Source organism: Beta vulgaris, chromosome 1, assembly GCF_026745355.1.
Source record: "Beta vulgaris subsp. vulgaris cultivar EL10 chromosome 1, EL10.2, whole genome shotgun sequence".
Taxonomy (NCBI): domain Eukaryota; kingdom Viridiplantae; phylum Streptophyta; class Magnoliopsida; order Caryophyllales; family Amaranthaceae; genus Beta; species Beta vulgaris.
The window spans coordinates 15,564,568-15,582,861 of record NC_079202.1 but is presented as its reverse complement, the minus strand read 5'-3'; the positions used below and the strand labels follow the sequence as shown (position 1 = coordinate 15,582,861).

Below are 18,294 nucleotides of genomic sequence, written 5' to 3'. Positions count from 1 at the left end.
AGTGAGAAAAGTATTCTTATACCATTGAAAATCACTAAGTTTTTTGCATCTAAGATTAGATAAAAGATCTGTGTTTTTATCTCTTAGATGGGAGGAATCTCCAATGAAATGTAGAGATAAGGTAAAGATTAGGGTTGAGACAGAATCTTGGGTTGGTTCTCCATTCTGGTTGAGAATGGGAACCCCATCTTCTGTTGTTTGGATAGCATTTAAAATGTCCAGTTGCTGTTGTTTGGTGAGATAGAAATCCCACCATCCCTTTAACTGGCCAGAGAAGCCTGCAATTAACAGTTCTGCAACCGTTTTATCTGACGTACCAGATTGGGTTTTATAAGCATTTGAAGCCATGGTCATCTGTTGTAAAAGGTTTAAAATCTGGTGTTCACTCATGCCATCTATGTTCCATTCATAAATGGAAGATGCGTTATATTTTGGTTGAACAATTGTGTTAGGCTGACTTCCAACCTGGAATTCACTAGATCTTATAGGAATAACATCAAGAGGACCAGAATTTTGCCAAGAGAGCTTAGCTATTTCAGGTGTTTTGTCATGGATGGAGGTAGTCTCGGTATCGGTGTCTTCACCTAAGTTTAGGACACTGATAGTATTATTCTGGACTGTTTCTTCCTCAACAACTCGTGAGGTAGAAGGTTCCACCCTGCTAAGTTGGTCTTTGATAGCTTGAAGAAATTCGGTTTTTGAAGTCATGACCTCGTTTTGTGCCTTTTGCGAAATCTGAAATGGTTTAAAAATCGGATTTCGGAGGATCTTATCTACAGGGGTTGAGACCGAGTTTGTATCAGTTTTAAGGTTATGTTTCTCAATTCTGGAAAGTTGCTTTCCTAACGTGTTAAGGGTAAATGTTGGTGAAGTTGTTTTGTAGGACAATATTTTTGAGGTTTGTGGTATCTTCTTCTTGAGGTATCTTTAGAGGTGAGGCCTCTACCTTGTGCTCTCCTATGGAGAAGGTAATTTGTCGCAAAGGAGGATGGTCAATTGAACAGTGCCATCTGGAGTCTCCCAGACGGATGTCCTTTTGCTGGTGTTTACAGGTTCTATGGATTTAAAAGGGTAAACAATTTGTGGTCAAAACTATAGAGTTCAAACCAGTCAAAAAATAAAATATGAGCTTTGTTGTAACTAAAAAGTTGTAGTAACTTTCTTGTATTTGTGCACGTATATCTAGGAAATGTTCAAAAAACCACGTTCTCTTTGAGAGATTATGTGTGGCATAAAAGTCTTCATGAACTAATTTTTTATTGACCTCAAAATTCTTTTCAAGGACGTTTAGCTCATTTGCAATGTTCTTAGTTATAACCGAAACCGATGGCGAGTCTGGAGGAGACTGTCGTTCAGCATAAACGGGGTGTGGAACTTGGGTTCTATAATCAACATTTTGGATGGAAGGTGAGGGTATATCTGAGGTAGAATACCTTGGCCTTTCTGGATAATTGTTTCTAGGACAACTGATTTGTCGTTTGTAATGCATGTTGTTTATAGAAGGAAGATGAGAAGACCTTCCAAGGTTTTCTACAGAGGAATGGTCTGAATATCTGGAGCTAATGCTCCTGTTAAAACTAAGTTTTACACTACCATCAGAGTACTGTACAACTTGTTGTAAATCGGTGTTAGGTTCTGGAAGAGCTGGGGATTGCTCTTCAGGTTCAGCTGCTCCCTCGAGGAACCAATCATCAGGAAGACTGACGTCATTCCATTGTATTGGTCTAGGGATTCTTATGTTAGACCTAGAAAGGTCGGTTTGGAGGAGGAGAGTTTCTCCTTTCTTGCTATGTTGTATGTTTTTAGTATTAAAAGCAGACATCATGGCTTTGTAGTGGACTTTATAAATCAAAGCTACTGGTATAGAACCATCGAACATTTTGTAATTATGAGTTTTGATTTGCAAAAGCAAGGAGGATAAGATATTTTTATCACTTAAAGAGACACTGAAATTTGGATAACAATCGAACGAGACTGGACCCATGCATAAGCTTGACTCTATTGTTCTTAATAAGGAATCATTAAAGTCTTTGAATCGGCCATCTCTGAGAGCCACAAGGACTGAAGAATTCAATCCTTCTTTTGTAAGAGGTTTTAAACCTACTTGAACCAATCCTATATGGATGTAACGATATCCCTTTTCAACATGTTTTTGCAAGGTTTTAGCTGAAAACAATTTTATAGTATCAATAGGCTTTGTTAAATGTATATCACGTTCTTGGGTTTTGATAATATAATCTGTTTTAAAAATGTTATATCTACTCATTTTGTAAATTTGGTCTTTATTGACTCTGGGTATTTCCCAATTGTCAATACTTTGTTCAAGATTTTCTATAGTAAAGGTTTCATTTTTTACCAGCTTATTGGCTTTACTACTACTACCATGAGAAGAGGATGAAGTTCCTCTGCTCCAAATAGAACTCATGAATCTGGTTAAAAAAACTTAGACCAGGGTTAACACTTGCTACAAGCCCTATAATCTACCTGCCATAGAGAAGGTGTAGCCCTATGGTCTGACTGCCACTTTTGGGACTTACTGCCTCTACAAACCTTAAAAATAGCCGAAATAAAAAGGACTGGAGCAAGAGTTAAGAATGGAAAGTACTATAACCAGAAAGATAAAGTTTTATAAGGAACAAAAATACGTTCAACCCCTTGGCTCTGATATATATATAAATTCAGTAATTGATCGTATCTTTGTAGTTAATATATAATACTTATTATATTATCGATAGTTATACTATTAGAGCATATTAACAGTCGATACTCATTAATAATCAATCACGTATTAGTTAGAATTGTTCTAATATTATTACCATACTAATATATTTAAGCCTACTGATAAAGTAGTTTCTTTATAGTCATATATATATCTATCTATTATCTATTATATAAGCCAAGGGGGGAGCAATGGTGTCCCCCTTGGAATTTACTTAAATGCCCCTCTCGCCACCTAATCAACTCCAATTTCATGCATAAACTTACCAATAAAAAAGATTCAATCATATAAACTTGCCAATAAAAAAGATTCAATCAAAAATATCCATAATTAAGAACTTACAAAACATTAATACTACATACAATAACAAAAAGCTTCACAACATTCTCAAATACGGAACTCTGATATTTGCCGATTCTTTACCGTGAAAAAGGTACGCAGTTCGTTATTGAAAATAAAATTATGTGTGTTGTTCTATGTTTACTAATTCTTAAAAATGTGTACTATGTTAGAGTAAAACTAAACTCAAATTACAGTAACTCTTACAAATATGTTTTATATTATATTTTTTCGAAAAAAAAAAATTAACTTAAATTACAGTTTTTTTTTTAAATTTAATTCGAACATAGTTGAAATTCAAATTAAAATTACATCATAAATGGTCCCAAAAAATGTCATTTCGTCAAAAATGACTTCAATATTCGTGTCCTAGATATATAAAAAAATTGAGACAAAACATGAGAACTCGAATTGTTTTGTGCCCATATATTAAAAAGAATTTGAGAAAAAAAAACTTAAACCCATATATTAAAATCAAAAAATCAAATTTTGTTAATATAAATTTAATATTCATGCCCAAATATTAAAAAAATTGATACATAATATGAGAACTCGAAATCATATATTAAAATCAAAAAATTGTGGCCCGTAATCGAATTTTAACATAAACTGCAGAGCTTGGGCCATGACAACAAGCAAGCTCGAATCCATGAGGGGCTGAGCGAAAGCCAATTCCATGACCGTCAAAGCCAACTGTACAACTTGCTTGAGATAATCCTCAGCTAATAATCGAAAGTTTCAATTGAATAGAGAGAGAAAAAATCGAGTGTGTGGTTTAAATTAGGGGAAATTAATGAACATGATGTTCAATTGAAAAGAGTGAGAAAAAATAAAGCGTGAAATTCAGAAATATGGGGATTATAATTGGGGGAGCAGTGGTTTGATTTTGGGGGAAATATCGGCGCACGCATCGCGTGCATTAAAAGCTAGTATTATATATGGTAAAGTATAAACAAACTATTTTATCAATATGTTGAACCATTTTAATATAAGATTGGTATTAAAATGTAAAACCAATCTAATACTCTATTGATTATAAATTAGTATAACAACTCTTAATATGTTATATTACTACAACAAATGATAATCATACATGCATATGTTTACAACGGCGGTTCATATGAGGCCTAAGTGATTATAACGAGGGTTTATATGTTGCACAATAATAATAAAAATAAATTATACCCCCAAATCATTCTCCCCTATAAAAGCTAACCATAACTTATTCACAAAGTCTTAAAAAAGACGGCCTTATGTTAGTCTTAACGTGAGACCTGACTAGCCCAAGAGATATATATTTTTAGAGTACGAACCGCGTCTAAAAAATTCTAAGTATTTTAGCACAATAAATTAGAGCTGGTAATCTTTATATAGACTTCCATTATTTTTTAGTTAACATATCAATACATTAGTTAGTGTTGTTCTATAATTAGTTAAGATTAATTGACATCATTTTGGTTTCTAATATAAACAAAAATATAATTTTTTTAGAAATCTAAAATGTCAAATACAAAAGACAATGTGAAAAAATAACTTAAAACAACCTAGCATTTGGAGTAATTATTGTACAAACTTCAGTTTGGTTCTTGGAATTTATTTGTTTAGTCTTCTCAAAATGACTTTTCTTTCTTGCACTTCCTCTCTTTGTTTTTGAACCATACGGGTATAAAATAACCAATGTAGTTGTACTTGATGAGCATCGTTCTTCTACGACTGGTTTTGTAATTAAGACTTTGTTTATAATTGCACTAGTATTTTCGTAGACTTCTTGGAGTGCCTTTTTTGCATCTTCATTAGCTTAACTTTTGAGAATGAGATTGTAGAACTAATTTTCTTGCGGTTTCAGATCATCATGGGGGTTACATTGGTTTATCTATTTATTTATCTTTTTCACATGCACTTTCCTCTTTACATATCTAATCCAACATTTGCACATATACTTATGTAGCATTTTTGTGATTGAACGCATGTGCATGATTCTCAAGGCATGAAAATACAACAATCCTAGTAGCATAACTATTACTTCATATTATTTGACTATTACAAATAAATTAATAACTAATAACATTTAGGTATTAGTTATGTTTTTCAAATAAAAAGTTAAACTTTCAAATGTAAAAGTTAAGTTTTCAGTACCAAAAGTGATCTGCTCTGTTTATTCAAAGTTTTTGCAAGTGCAAGTTATCATCTAACAATGGGTAGTATATATTATCCTTTGTGATGAATATGTGTTAAACTCTTCTTTCATTCAAACATGATAAACATATTATCAGGTGAAAAAACAAAGTGTGTGTGGACATTATCATTGCAAACTCGTGCTCAAATATTTTAATTACATCCAAATTAAACAGCCAATGCAGGTTGTATGTAGAAAATGGAGGAGGAAAATAATACAGGTTTTAGGGTGTCTCGGTGGATAAGAGAAGAAAGAGAGAATGTTTTTATGTGTGATACTGAAGTTAGGGTCAATAAAATGCATTATAATCTGGAATATATGATATAACTAACATACTCCAGCGCTTAACTAGTATACCCTAGCGCTTAAATTAATATACTCCAGCGCTTAACTAATTCACCAAGAAGCAATTTAAGGCTAAATTAACTAATATGTACAAGCACTTAAGTAATTCAACTGCTGGTTTGATGCATGCGTGATGTCAGCATGACATTAGCGGTCTCACGTTAACACTGACGTGAGACCGTCTCTCCAAAAACACACTCTTACTTATTAAAAAATAACATCAATAAGTTAAATGTTAACAGGCAACAACCATAAGTAAAATAGTCAACAAGTACTTACTAGTTACTAAATAGTACTCCCTCAGTTTCATTTTAATTGTTACACTTTGATATATTACACTATTCACAAATTTCACTTTGACCATCATTTGTGATTTATATGCGGATGAAAATATAGTCATGTGGGATCTTGTTATATTCATCATAACATGTATTTTATTAATATGTAAATATATATTGTTTTATGTTTGTTATTATTACTGCTATTATTACCATTGTTGCTACTATTACTATTAGTATTGTATTGTTATTGTCATTGTTAGTATTCATGTTCTTATTGTTAGCCTTTTTCTTGTTACTATTACTGTTATTATTTGTATTTTTACTATTATCATTGTCGCTTTATGTTTATTAGTATTATTATTCTCATTACCATCGTAGCTATTTACAAACTTATACATCAATATAACCATAATGTTTATAATAATAAATCATTTATATAAAGTTTGGAATTGATCTTCTACGCGTTATTATTGTCGTTGGTTATAATATATAATATTAAAACATATAAAGAGTCGTTCTACCCCTTTACTCATTAGAGTAGTTTTACACAGTTGATTAGTCGAAATAAGAGTTGACTAAGAGAATACACTAAACATCACGATAACCAATATAGTGTTTTTATTGGTTTTTCGTTATCATCCATATATTTATCGCACACACACATGTATATGTATGTTGATCTTAATACTTTTATTAATTTGATTCGTTTACAAAATCCATAACAAAATCAAGATGGCCCGACCAGGAGTTACTCGAGGTTGAATTGACGTTCAATAGCGAATGGACCCGATATTTCACAATGATCAAACTAAGGTCATTACTAATAATTCAGCCCGAGTACACTTGACTCAACTCAAGCATACATGAAACCTAAATATGACATGCGCAAACCCGGTAAAGATATGTCTCGAACGATCATACTCGGGAATGGAACGACTTGTAAATGGAACACTCAGACCTGTCTGGCGCCCGGGAATCCCATGATTCAAATGTATTCGACCCAGTTGAACAAAACCTGACCAATCACGTCTTGGAATACTGACTGTCAGAATCTTGACCTGTCCAGGTCTGACCTAGTTCGTCGTGGTATACCCAAAACCTGTTTGAGAATCTGTTTTGATACCACTGTGTGTATCAACATAGCTTTTCACCAATTTTTCTTTTGAGGCAACTACGGAGTGTCAACAACATTATGCTTGCTGTTCATTCAACCTAAAGACAAGAATGTTGCACCTGTATGCCCTGTTTTATATGTCTAAAATTCCTTAGATTCAACAATAAGAGCGCTCTCTCTCACACAATAAGGATCAAATCATGTAACTGTGAATTTAAATCAGCACATGCGATAGCAATATGAAGTAGAATCTGTTTTAGCACATAATAGAACACTTGAATATGGATATTCAAGGATGGGTAAATTTTGCCCATCTCACCCTCTACAAACACTAAAAAGTTACACACTATAGCAAACTATACAGAAGCACATTACAGTTAAATCACCCACGCAATGGTGACACAACAATGCCATATTTTGCTGGGTTATTTCTTCATCTTTCCAATAACAATGAATCTAAATGATCAAGCTTTGCTTATTGGTTACAGATTTTGGTTATCATATAGAAGCTGTTCACTAATGGGTTCAAATAGAACCGGCTCATAGTTTCGAACAAGAAGTAGCCAATTTAATTAGGTCTTTCCGCAGAATCTTCCCTGATGCATTCTTGGGTACGGATTCTATAAATGCCACTCTCCGGATTTTCTTGTAAGGAGCAACCTGCATAAACCAAAAAGATAAAAGGGTCTTAATTCAGGAATTCTGCAGAAAACACGGGTGAGATTCCATGTCCTTTTCAATATCCATCGTCATTTGTGTGTACCATTCTGCAAAATTTTCCATCTCATTGATAAAAAGTTCACTGCCCAGAACTCACCTCTTTTGCTACAAAGTTCATGACCTCATTCTCTGATAAGGTACAACCAGCTTTCCTCACCACATATGCCATTGGAAATTGGCCAACTTTCTCATCAGGGAACCTGTTTTTGTAAACATGATAGTTCTCTTATAAGATATTAGGTGTGTCAGAGCGATAAACATAGAAATACACTAATGAAGCAACGATGATGTACTGTATCTGTAGAGTTGAACTTACGGAATAACAGCAGCATCTGCAATTTCTGGATGAGTAAGCAGCAATGCCTCTAACTCAGCAGGGGGGACCTACAAAAAAATGACAAATGAGCCAAACCATGTTACTAAAGATGCTCTTCTAATTTCCAAATTTCCACTCGCGCCCATATGATGTTAGACAGAAGATCAACAATTATCGAGCATAACATCCCAAGTTAGTAAGGGACCTAGTTCATACATTTTGTTGAAGCAATACCATAAGAAAGAAAACATGACCATGTGAGAGTGCAACAAGATCATGTGATGATAACCGGAAGCAGTAGCTCAAGGAACAGACACACATCCCTTTGTAAATCACATGGCTGTGTGATATTAAAGCTTGAGGTTTGTCAGTTTAGTTGAGGCATAATTTACTAGACATGTGTTTCTAATATATGTGAGTTTCCTATTTCTGTTTCTGTTATACATTAGAAGGTTTCCTAACTATGCTAAGACTTAGGATGATTTATGAGTAGTTTAAAGTGTGATTTTGTGTGATTTATGTGAGTACAGATGAAGTTTCAATGGTCCACGCATCGTGGTTTGTGATGGCAATTTATGAAAGATTACTTTTTAATAACACCTTTTGGTAGTAAAAATTACACTTTTTTTACTTGTTTTTTTCCTTCTCTCTAAATCTCCTAAGTAGCCTAACAGATTATATGACATTTCAAAAACAATCAAAAAGACCTTGATGTTAAGCCATGCTCCTAGGTTAGGCCCTAGCTCATATTCTCAATGGCGTAATGACTAGAGCTTTTACATGGTCCTTTTACACCCAATGATCTACAAATGACAGCCAGTTTCTTGCAAGAGGATTCATAATCAACAAGACTCTCAAGGAGTCAAAAAGATCCACAGGTTGATTCATATTCACTAATCCATTGCAATTAGCCAATTACTCCCTCCATTTTCTTTTCTTGTTCCTACTTGGAATCGGGAAAGAAACCAATGCAACTCAAAGAAAATGGATAAGATTCCATTATATTAAATAAAAATTAAATTAAATAAAAATAAAGATTTTAGCCTTTTGAGTTATTCTATGTTAGGCAATCAATGACACAAAAGTTTGAGAGGTAAAAGAGTAAAAATGACTACAAACTAGTGCAAACACATATATTGCCCTTTGAGTTACTCTATGTTAGGCAACCAATGAGACAAAAGTTTGTGGGGGTAAAAAAGTAAAAAATGACTACTCAATAGTGTTAATACATTTATTGCAACTTAAAACTAATAAAATATTTAATTCATAAATTACACTATGTATGAAAGGATTCAAAATAGGAACAACGTATTGAAATTTTCCAATGGGAAATACAGGAAACAACAAAAGAAAACGGGGGGAGTACTTGTTTATTTAACTCCAGTTGCCTCATATACAATATGTGGGAACATTCTGTAGTACCCAAACTCTAGCACAACTGTCAACATGGGTACTTCTCCTAAGTGTACGACTGCTCTATTTGAAACTTTCCACATGTTTTTGGCCTAAATTGTAATGTTCAAGCATCCATAGACATCTTGGAGGGTCAAGTACCCAACTGCTGGAAATCAGATTAACAAGATTTTCTAGGCAATAACTCAGATAATTATATTAGCTTTGGAGTAAGGAAAACCCCAGGTCTAATACAAATGGCTCACTTTCGAGAGGTGAGTGGCTCTCCAAAACTGAAATAAAAATGCTCAATATTCTTCTATGCCTAAACTTATTTTCCTTCTCCTATTATACTCCTTCCTTACATCATATCATTCTTAACCCTACTGTAGCTTCTAAAGGAATTCTAATCCCAACGATCCTAATTGTACGGGGCAGGAGAGGAGAATAATCAGAGGATCTCCCAATTACAGCTATCCATTCTCTCCTCTGTCCTGATGTGTTACAATTCCCTTTTTACCCCTCACATATGTTATGAATTTACCCCCTGTGCCACTCCTGTCAACTTGATTTCCAGCACTAACATAAGGAACTTAAGATGAAATGCATACTCATAATAACAAAAGGGAAATTGATGGCACTCATACATGTATATGTTCATGTATAATGTGTTCAACTTGTTGATTTTGAGAGGAAACAGTACTTGTAGTTGATTTAGAGATGAATTTTGCCAAGCTCCATGGAGAAGAGCATATAAAGGTCAAATCACCATCTAATAAAGCAAACAGCTTTATTTCTCCGGTAACTAAACTATTATATTCAAAATATTAGACAGGAAGCAGGTTATATAAGGCCTCTTAACCTGATGTATCACAATGTGAAAGCACCAGTAAAGAAACATAATCGATCAACAAAAGAAGCACCATCAGACGCGCTACTAACACCCCGTCCCTGAAAAACCAAACAACCAAAACACTCCCACCCTCACAAGTCACACCCACCGCAAAAGAAACGGGCAGAGAGAGAGAGGGCAGGGCAAGAAAATACACATTCACACTCACAGAAAGAAAAAGAGCAACCAATCAACCAACTCAAGATGGAACTTTTTTTGTACTAAGAGGTACCTGGTATCCCTTGTATTTGATCAACTCCTTGAGTCTATCAATCACAAAGAGGAAGCCATCATCGTCAATATAGCAGACATCCCCTGTTTTTAGCCATCCATCTGAAGTGAGAGTTGAAGCAGTCGCCTCATCATTATTAAAGTAGCCTGCAACAGTGATTTTAAAAATTAGGCAAATGTACCATAGCATCAGAAAAAAAAAATGGTGTTTGGCAGAAAGTAATGAGTTTCAGGTCATAATGATATAATATTATTGTTTCACCAAAGAGCAACTTAATTAAACAGGTACAGTTTTGAGCATACACAAGTTCCAGTAATTCGAAAATCTTGTTTGCAAGGGGCAAGAATCGAACCCTGTCACAAGGGTCGAAGGAGGGCCTCCAATAACTAGGCCAACCTTAATTCTTTGTCAAGTGTCATGGGCCAAGTGCCAACTATACATCAGCATCCTGAGTAATGGGTATAGTTCTTTCACTTCGCAATAGATTTAAAGTAGAAGCAATAAGATAAAATAGGAACCAAATTTAATATGAGTATATGATTTTTTTAATGACGCCGGAGTGTAATAGACTGGCATAGTGGGAAGGGGCTCTTTTGTACTGCATATTAGTTTGTTATTAGCTTGGGGAGGAAGGGAACTAAGCTAATTTGAGGAGAGCAGAGGAAAACCTATATAAATACAGGAGATTAGGGAGAGAGGAATCATGCTGAAAATATTGGAGAGTCTAGTAATTAAGTTTTGGGAGAGAAACAAGCCCCTCGGAAGCTTGTATTATACCTTATTATTGTTCTTTAATCAATTAAATACCATCTTCTTCCTTTAAGTTCCATATTTCAGTGCTCTTGATTCTGTCAAGATAAGTGAGTTCATCACACAGAGCTAGGAGGTCCAAGTTCCAAGTGATAGACTTAAGATCTGAAGGCAACACTAGGATCATATTAGTGAAGACTCCCGAAGAAGACTTTCGGACAAATAGAAGAATTCAAAGACGTATAGGAAGAAAACCATACGTAGACATTTATTATCTTATTATCTCTGGATCAATTACTCAGGTCTAAATCTTGAGCTTGACATTTGGGTTAGGTGCAACGCATCAAGGTGCTAAACCTCTCATCAAATTCATTTATTCCAGAAGAATCAAGAAGGGCAACTGAGTAATTTATTATACAGCTATTATCTAATTGTAATTAGTTTTTATTAAACATAGATGGAAAACAAAGATGCTGTCAGAAGTTTGTTATAGCAGTTAGTTGTACTCTTTTTACAAGTATAACTAAGAAGCTAGGGGAGCTGAACGAGGTATGCAAAAATATAGAGAGAAGTGGAATCATTGGGAGAGTACTCAGCCCTCTCGAATGGTTGAGAGTTGTAATTGTTTAGATCACTCTGATTTATTCAATACAACTACTATATGGTTACCTAGATTTCTTGATTGTTGATTGAATTTTGCTTTTCATACTCGAGTCTATAGCATTAGGCTACATGAACAATATTTGTTTTACTCTTTTTCCGTTTCTTTTTGCTAATGTTACTTCAGATCAAACCTTCATACATGCCAATATGCCATGCATAGAAGTCTCATCAAGTAACATGTTAACTTAGCCAAAATGCAACCAGGAATATAGAGCTATTGGGGGAAAAGTTTGCAAGCAAAACAATTGCACTAAACACTACAGAATTCAAGAAGAACGAGAAATAGTGGCAAACTACCTTTCATAACAGTAGGGCCACGGAGCCAAAGCTCACCAGTCTGATTAACCCCCAAGGATTTTCCACTCACTGGGTCAACAATCTTTGCCTCAGTGCTTGGTGATAGCAATCCAGCAGTGCCATACTTCCGGCTCTCCTCTAAGCAGTCCGTTGATGCCCCAATTGCTGTGGACTCTGTAAGCCCGTACCCTTGCATGATCACAACATTTGGGAACTTCTCCATGAATCCCTCTATCACTTCCTTTCCTAATGGTGCTCCTCCAGACAAAACATGTCTCAATGAACTCAAATCATAGTTCTTCTTGATTTGATCTGCGTTGTGCACCATCGCCACCAGAATTGGAGGGACCAGCGGAAAGTAACTAACCTTGTACTTAGAAATTGCTAGGAGCAAATCATGCATTTCAAATTTGGGCAAGATGACAACGGTAGCCCCTGCTGCTAGTAATCCTGTGGCCAATCAGACATCCATTGGTATTTGGTGGTCAGAATATCTATACCGTATACTACTCCGTTTCTCAGTAACTTTCCTTATTTGGAATAGTCACGACGCAACCAAACTCAAGATAATAAAAAAAGTAATATTATTAAAATATGTCACTAAAAAGCATGAGGATACCACTACTTTTTTTTTTCACCACTTGAATTACCTTACTATACTTACTATATTATGGTCCCAACATTCTCTTCCTACATTCCTTGTTATTCTCCACTTCCTTTGTGATGCAATTATTAAGAAACGAATAAAGTATACTCCTTCGTCTTTTTTTAGTTGCTACAATTTGTCATTTTCAAGTGTTTCAATTCACTTGCTTCATTTGCTAAACTTTTCTACATTTAGTATGTAATACCCACGTATTATTTACTTCTACATCCTTATTTTAATGCTTAATTGTTCAACTTTTCTTCAACGATCTGCATATATTTTCATGACAATTGCGCAGAAGTAAATATAGCAACTAAACAACACAAAAGGAGTATCTAATAAGGAAATACGGATGCCAGAATACTAAGGATCAATTCATAACTCTTAAATAAAAGTAGTTTAAGCAGGAGTCATATGATGGTATTCCAATTAAATCCTACTCGTAATAGTCATAGCAAAGAGAGTTTTTTTTTATCCAGGGCAATTATGAGTAAATAGAATGGCAGTTAGAGAGAGAGAGTAAATAGAATACCTGTAGCAAAGGCAACGAGGCCATAGATATGGAACATAGGAACAGTACAAATAAATACATTATTAAGGGACCCACCACTCCTCTGATACTCATCATCTAATCTAAAGCGTCCAATAATAACCTGAACCATAGCTATCATATTCCGATGAGACGAAATCACCCCTTTACTCTCCCCAGTAGTCCCCGATGAATACAACAACGCAGCGGCGTCGTTTTGATCCACTCTATCCCTCATTACTCTCATTCCTTCCTTCTCCTTTCTCTCTCCTCCCTCCTTCACCATCTCCTCCAACGTCGTCGTTTTCCCATCCCCCTCTCCAAGCAGTACAACTCGGACACCCGACCCAGTGAGTTTGTGTGCGAGTTCGGGTGTAGCAAAGGCGAGTTTCGGGTCGGAGTTTGAGACTTGCTTTCTGATTTCACGGGTCGTGTTTAGCGGGTTGGCGGTGGTGATGACGGCGCCGAGTGACATGACGGATAGACAAACGATGGGGAAGGAAAGAGAGTTTGGGGAAAGTATAAGGATGACGTGGCCTTTACGAATATTCCACGTGGAGGAGAGAGAGTGGGAGAGTGAATCCACGGATGACCAGAGGTCAGAGTAAGACAGATGGCGACCATTGGAGGCGTCGATGAAAGCTGTAGTGGATTTGTGAGGACGAGATGAGATGAAGGTTGTTATGTCTAAGGATGTGTTTGGAGGGAGGGGGATTGATGGGCGTTTACTGTAGAAGGTGGAGTTGATGGAGGAGTAGCCGCTTTTTGGGTTGTCTATGGAAATACTGCTATCTTGCGCCATTACTGGAAAAAAGAAAACAAGGGGGGTGCGTAGGATATGTAGACTGTAGTGTAGTAGTATGATTTAGGAAGCAAAATGGTGATTGGTGAGGTTGAAAGTGGAAAGTGGAAAGTGGAAAGTGGAAAGTGGAATTATTGTTTATTTGAAAGTTCCAACTTTAGTTTCAAGTGGATGTGTATGGAAGAGAATTGTTTAAGCACCGTGAGTGGTATATGTTTGAATAACATGTGCATATAAGCATATATTATAATGCTTTGGAATTGGATTATTGGATATTATAATATTTATGCAATGCATGGGAAACCAAAAGTGTGGTGGATAATTGAATCTCAATTGGATTAGTTGTCGGTAGTTGACTCGACTCATCCTTGTTATATAAGGGAAGGGGAGCAACGGTGTCCTCTTTTGAATGAAATGCTTATTTTGCCTCCCTCTCCTTTCTAAATTACAAAAGGAATGTTAAAATCAAAATCGACATTCAAAGAAAACTACCGAAAATTAATTTACAACAACTCACTCACAAATAACTTAAAAGAAGAAACTTTACAAATCACTCATACAATTGTGAAATCACGCAAAACACTCAAATAATCAGAAAACTTTATTAAAATTTAAATTTAACATACAAACTAAAACTAATAACCTAGAACGTCAATACATACAAAAATATTTAGAAAAATTTACTTACAAATCACTATTCTCAAGAACCATTCACAATTACATACTCACAAAAGTTACCTATAAACACAAATCTGAGAAAAACATAAGATTTTGACGGTGATGTCACACATTCATCCATCGACAACTTGCGAACTTCCAAAAAGGTACATAATTCTTTAATTATCAAGGTAAAAAAGTTTATGTAAGATATTATTTAAGAATTAAAGTACAACATATTTAAATATACCATATTGACAAGGTAGAACAATTAAAATAATGGTGGGTCATGATAATAAAAATAAAAATGTAAATAGTATTCTGGAACAAATGAAGAATGAAAGTGTAAAGAGTATTCTGGGACGGAAGGAGTATCAAATGGTGAAATTAGAATTTAGAAGTTCGACAAGGAAAAAAAAATTATTTGCTTTTTTGTAGTGTATATAATGAAACTTTTACATATATTTGGACTTATCTCTTTCTATTATATAAGAGCGATCAATCCCCTCAAAAAAAAAAAAATATATATATATATAAGAGCGATCAATTATCAAGGTAAAAAGGTTTATGTAAAATATCATTTAAGAATTAAAGTACAACATATTTAAACTATAAAGAGTGTAAATAACTACAAACCTTTTAAATTTGTTTATTAGCGGAACTATAAAAAAACAAATAACGTATATTTGTTGTTTTCTATGATAGGTTCGTTATCATCGATTAGTCGCCCATGTAGGCGTATTGAATCACAAGCTGATGACATCATTTACGAAGCATGTAACCGTTGTCTAAGAAAAATAGTTATCACTCAAACGATCCCTAGATGTGTACGGTGCAATCAAACAAATGTTGCAACTATTCCAAGGTATGAACTTTACAACATTATCTAAATATATTACAAATATTTACAAATGTTATTGATTGTGTTTTCCCCTTAATAGATGAATGCTTCGACTCATTATTGCTGACAAGGGTGGTGAAATGAGAGTAACATTGATGAATGACCTAACCTAGCACATGTTGCAATGTACTCCGACTGAAATTAAATCATTACTTCAACAGGTTTTTCAAGTGTTAAAAACATTTCTTTTTTCATATCGTTTTGAAACTAAAAACTAATCTCTCTATTATTTGCAGCCTAATGGAAGAGCAACAGCTTTCAACAAAGTTATGAAAGTTTTCGGTTTCAAAGAATACTCATGATTTTTACATCCACCAAGTAAGACCATGGAGATTAATCAGTTCCACACTGTTGATTACATATTTGAAGTTGACTGGGCTGATTAGTGTGCGTGGATTTTCAAGAAAATTAGTTAAAGTCAACCAAAAAGTAGTTAGAAATGCAATTTCATTACTTATACTTATTTATTGAAGTGTTTTTAAATACTATTTGTAATTATTTCAAAGAATCTTATTCACAAAATGGAGGTGAATTTAGATATTAACATCCATTTGCTGTTTGTTTACTACTTAGTAATAGTTATGCATAAAAATATCATCGCACGCAACGCGTGCACAAAAAGCTAGTGTGTCTTTATAGAGACTAGAGTGTTATGTGGTTTATATTTATTTTTGGGAAATAATGATTGATGTTATGAAGTCAAAAAGTGCATGTCATGTATTTAATGTATGGTAAGTTTTTTCTAAATCTATATACTAGGATAATGTACATATGTTGACTTGAAGCATATTTCTTGTAGTATAATAAATATGGTTTTTGCCACATGTATTAATACTTAACAACGCAAAGAAATAATCACTTCTCTGCTATTTTTCACTCTATAATCTTTTTGTTATATTTGTTTCACATCACGTTATCAGTGCTATCGAAAAAAAATAGAGTCCAAGAATGGGAGATCTAGTGAAAAGACAATTTAACATACTAGATCTATCTGGAAAAAAGTTTTTAGAAAGGACGGTGGACGCCCAAATGAATTCAAACACTAGTAGAATAAATGCTATTTGTTGCGGTGATATTGCTGCGGTTTTACCTATACGCAGCAATATTACACGCAAAAAGAAAAGAAAAAATAGAAAATAACAATATTGTTGCGGTTTCCGCCCAAAGTTCAACGGATACATTTTGAAAAAAAATGTGGGGCCTAGAGAGACTAATATTGCTGCGGTTTTGGGTGGGAAACCGCAGCAATATAATAAAAAATATTTTAAAAATATATTGCTGCGGTTTCCCGCCCAAAACCGCAGCAATATTAGTCTCTCTAAAAAAAAAAAAAACGCAGCCCTAGGGTCTATTTTTCTTCCTTTACAACTCCCAGCCGTTTCTAAACCTTATCTCCTCACTCTCTCCCTCTCTCTCCTCACTCTCTCTCATTTCCTCCGTCGTGCTTCAACAATCTGACCTCTCTCCTCTTCTTTGTCGTTCGTCGTGCTTCAACAATCTGACCTATCTCCTCTTATTTGTCGTTCGTCGTTCATCATTTTTGTTCTTCATCGTCATATCTGGTTCGTTCGTTTTCGTTCGTCGTGCTTCAAGAAATCTCCCTCTCCTCTTCCTTTTCATTCGTTTGTAGTCGGCCGGCGGCTCTTCGTTCGTGAGTCATATGCCTTCGTTCGTGGGTTTCGATTTTTCAGATCTGGTTCTCAAGGTTTTTCACGAGTTTCGTTCTCAAGCCACGATTTTTCACGAGTTTCGTTCTCAAGGCTCGTCGAGTTTCACGAGCCACGATCGTCATATCTGGTTCGTTCTCAAGGCTCGTCGAGTTTCGTTCTCCGCCAGATCTGTATTTTTTTCGTGTAATTTTTTTCGTGTAAAATCAACGTCTTCGTTGTGATTTGATGTTGTTATTGTATTAGGAATGATTTGTGGTTGTTTGATTTATATATACATGGTTTGAGTTAACAGCAAGTAAGATTTGAATAAGAAATGATTAAATCGTGGATTATTTTTTTATTATATGATTCACTTTACATTATTCTATCAGTTTGATTTTGATTTTTTTATTATATGATTCACTTTACATTATTTCTGTTTTGTTTAATTTTCTATTAATTTCACCAGATCTAGAATTTTTAGTTATTTCATATTCTTTCTTTTCGTCAACTTTGTTGTTGATTATAAGGTTTTGTGAACGAGGTGATAGTGGATGGATTAATTGCCTGATTTTAATTCAAATTTGATGGCAAAAAAAAAAAAAAAATTTTTTTTTTGTTACCAAGACCTATTGTTGCGGTTTTGGGCCAAAACCGCAGCAATACTCTCTGATAAATATATAATACATAATAAAAATATTGCTGCGGTTTGGCCTAAAAACCGCAGCAATATTTGTAGATATTGCTGCGGTTTATAACCGCAGCAATATAATTAATACCTATTGCTACCCTCTTAATTGCTGCGCGCCCAAAACCGCAGCAATATGACACTTTTTAACCGCAGCAAATAGCATTTATTCTACTAGTGAAAGGC

General features: G+C 34.7%; 1 protein-coding gene across 3 annotated transcripts; it reads right to left on the bottom strand.

Moving 5' to 3' along the window:
• Nucleotides 1-7,214: 7,214 nt before the first annotated feature.
• LOC104905891 (peroxisomal OPC-8:0-CoA ligase 1) lies at nt 7,215-14,423 on the bottom strand. 3 transcript variants are annotated; one of them, XM_010694547.4, is made up of 6 exons: nt 13,415-14,416; nt 12,237-12,686; nt 10,527-10,672; nt 8,011-8,078; nt 7,792-7,894; nt 7,215-7,634 (listed from the first exon to the last, which is right to left on the bottom strand). In XM_010694547.4, exons 1-6 carry the CDS (start codon nt 14,211-14,213, stop codon nt 7,515-7,517), a joined length of 1,686 nt encoding a protein of 561 aa, XP_010692849.1. In that variant the 5' UTR covers nt 14,214-14,416; the 3' UTR covers nt 7,215-7,514. The 3 variants fall into 3 exon arrangements, with proteins under 3 accessions (XP_010692849.1, XP_057248437.1, XP_019107809.1); XM_057392454.1 differs by lacking the exon at nt 7,215-7,634 and having other exon boundaries at nt 7,792-7,919; nt 13,415-14,420; XM_019252264.3 differs by lacking the exons at nt 7,215-7,634; nt 7,792-7,894; nt 8,011-8,078 and adding an exon at nt 11,304-11,441 and having other exon boundaries at nt 10,626-10,672; nt 13,415-14,423.
• Between the last annotated feature and the right edge of the window lie 3,871 nt (nt 14,424-18,294).

What these genes read in the sequence shown, in the direction of transcription:
- LOC104905891 (XM_010694547.4), bottom strand. Translation starts at nt 14,213, where the DNA reads ATGGCGCAAGATAGCAGTATTTCCATAGACAACCCAAAAAGCGGCTAC. An exon ending in CCTCGTTGCCTTTGCTACAG is followed by an intron (nt 12,687 to 13,414) that starts GTATTCTATTTA and finishes GATTGGCCACAG; the next exon opens with GATTACTAGCAGCAGGGGCT. An exon ending in GCAGATGCTGCTGTTATTCC is followed by an intron (nt 7,895 to 8,010) that starts GTAAGTTCAACT and finishes TTACAAAAACAG; the next exon opens with GTTCCCTGATGAGAAAGTTG.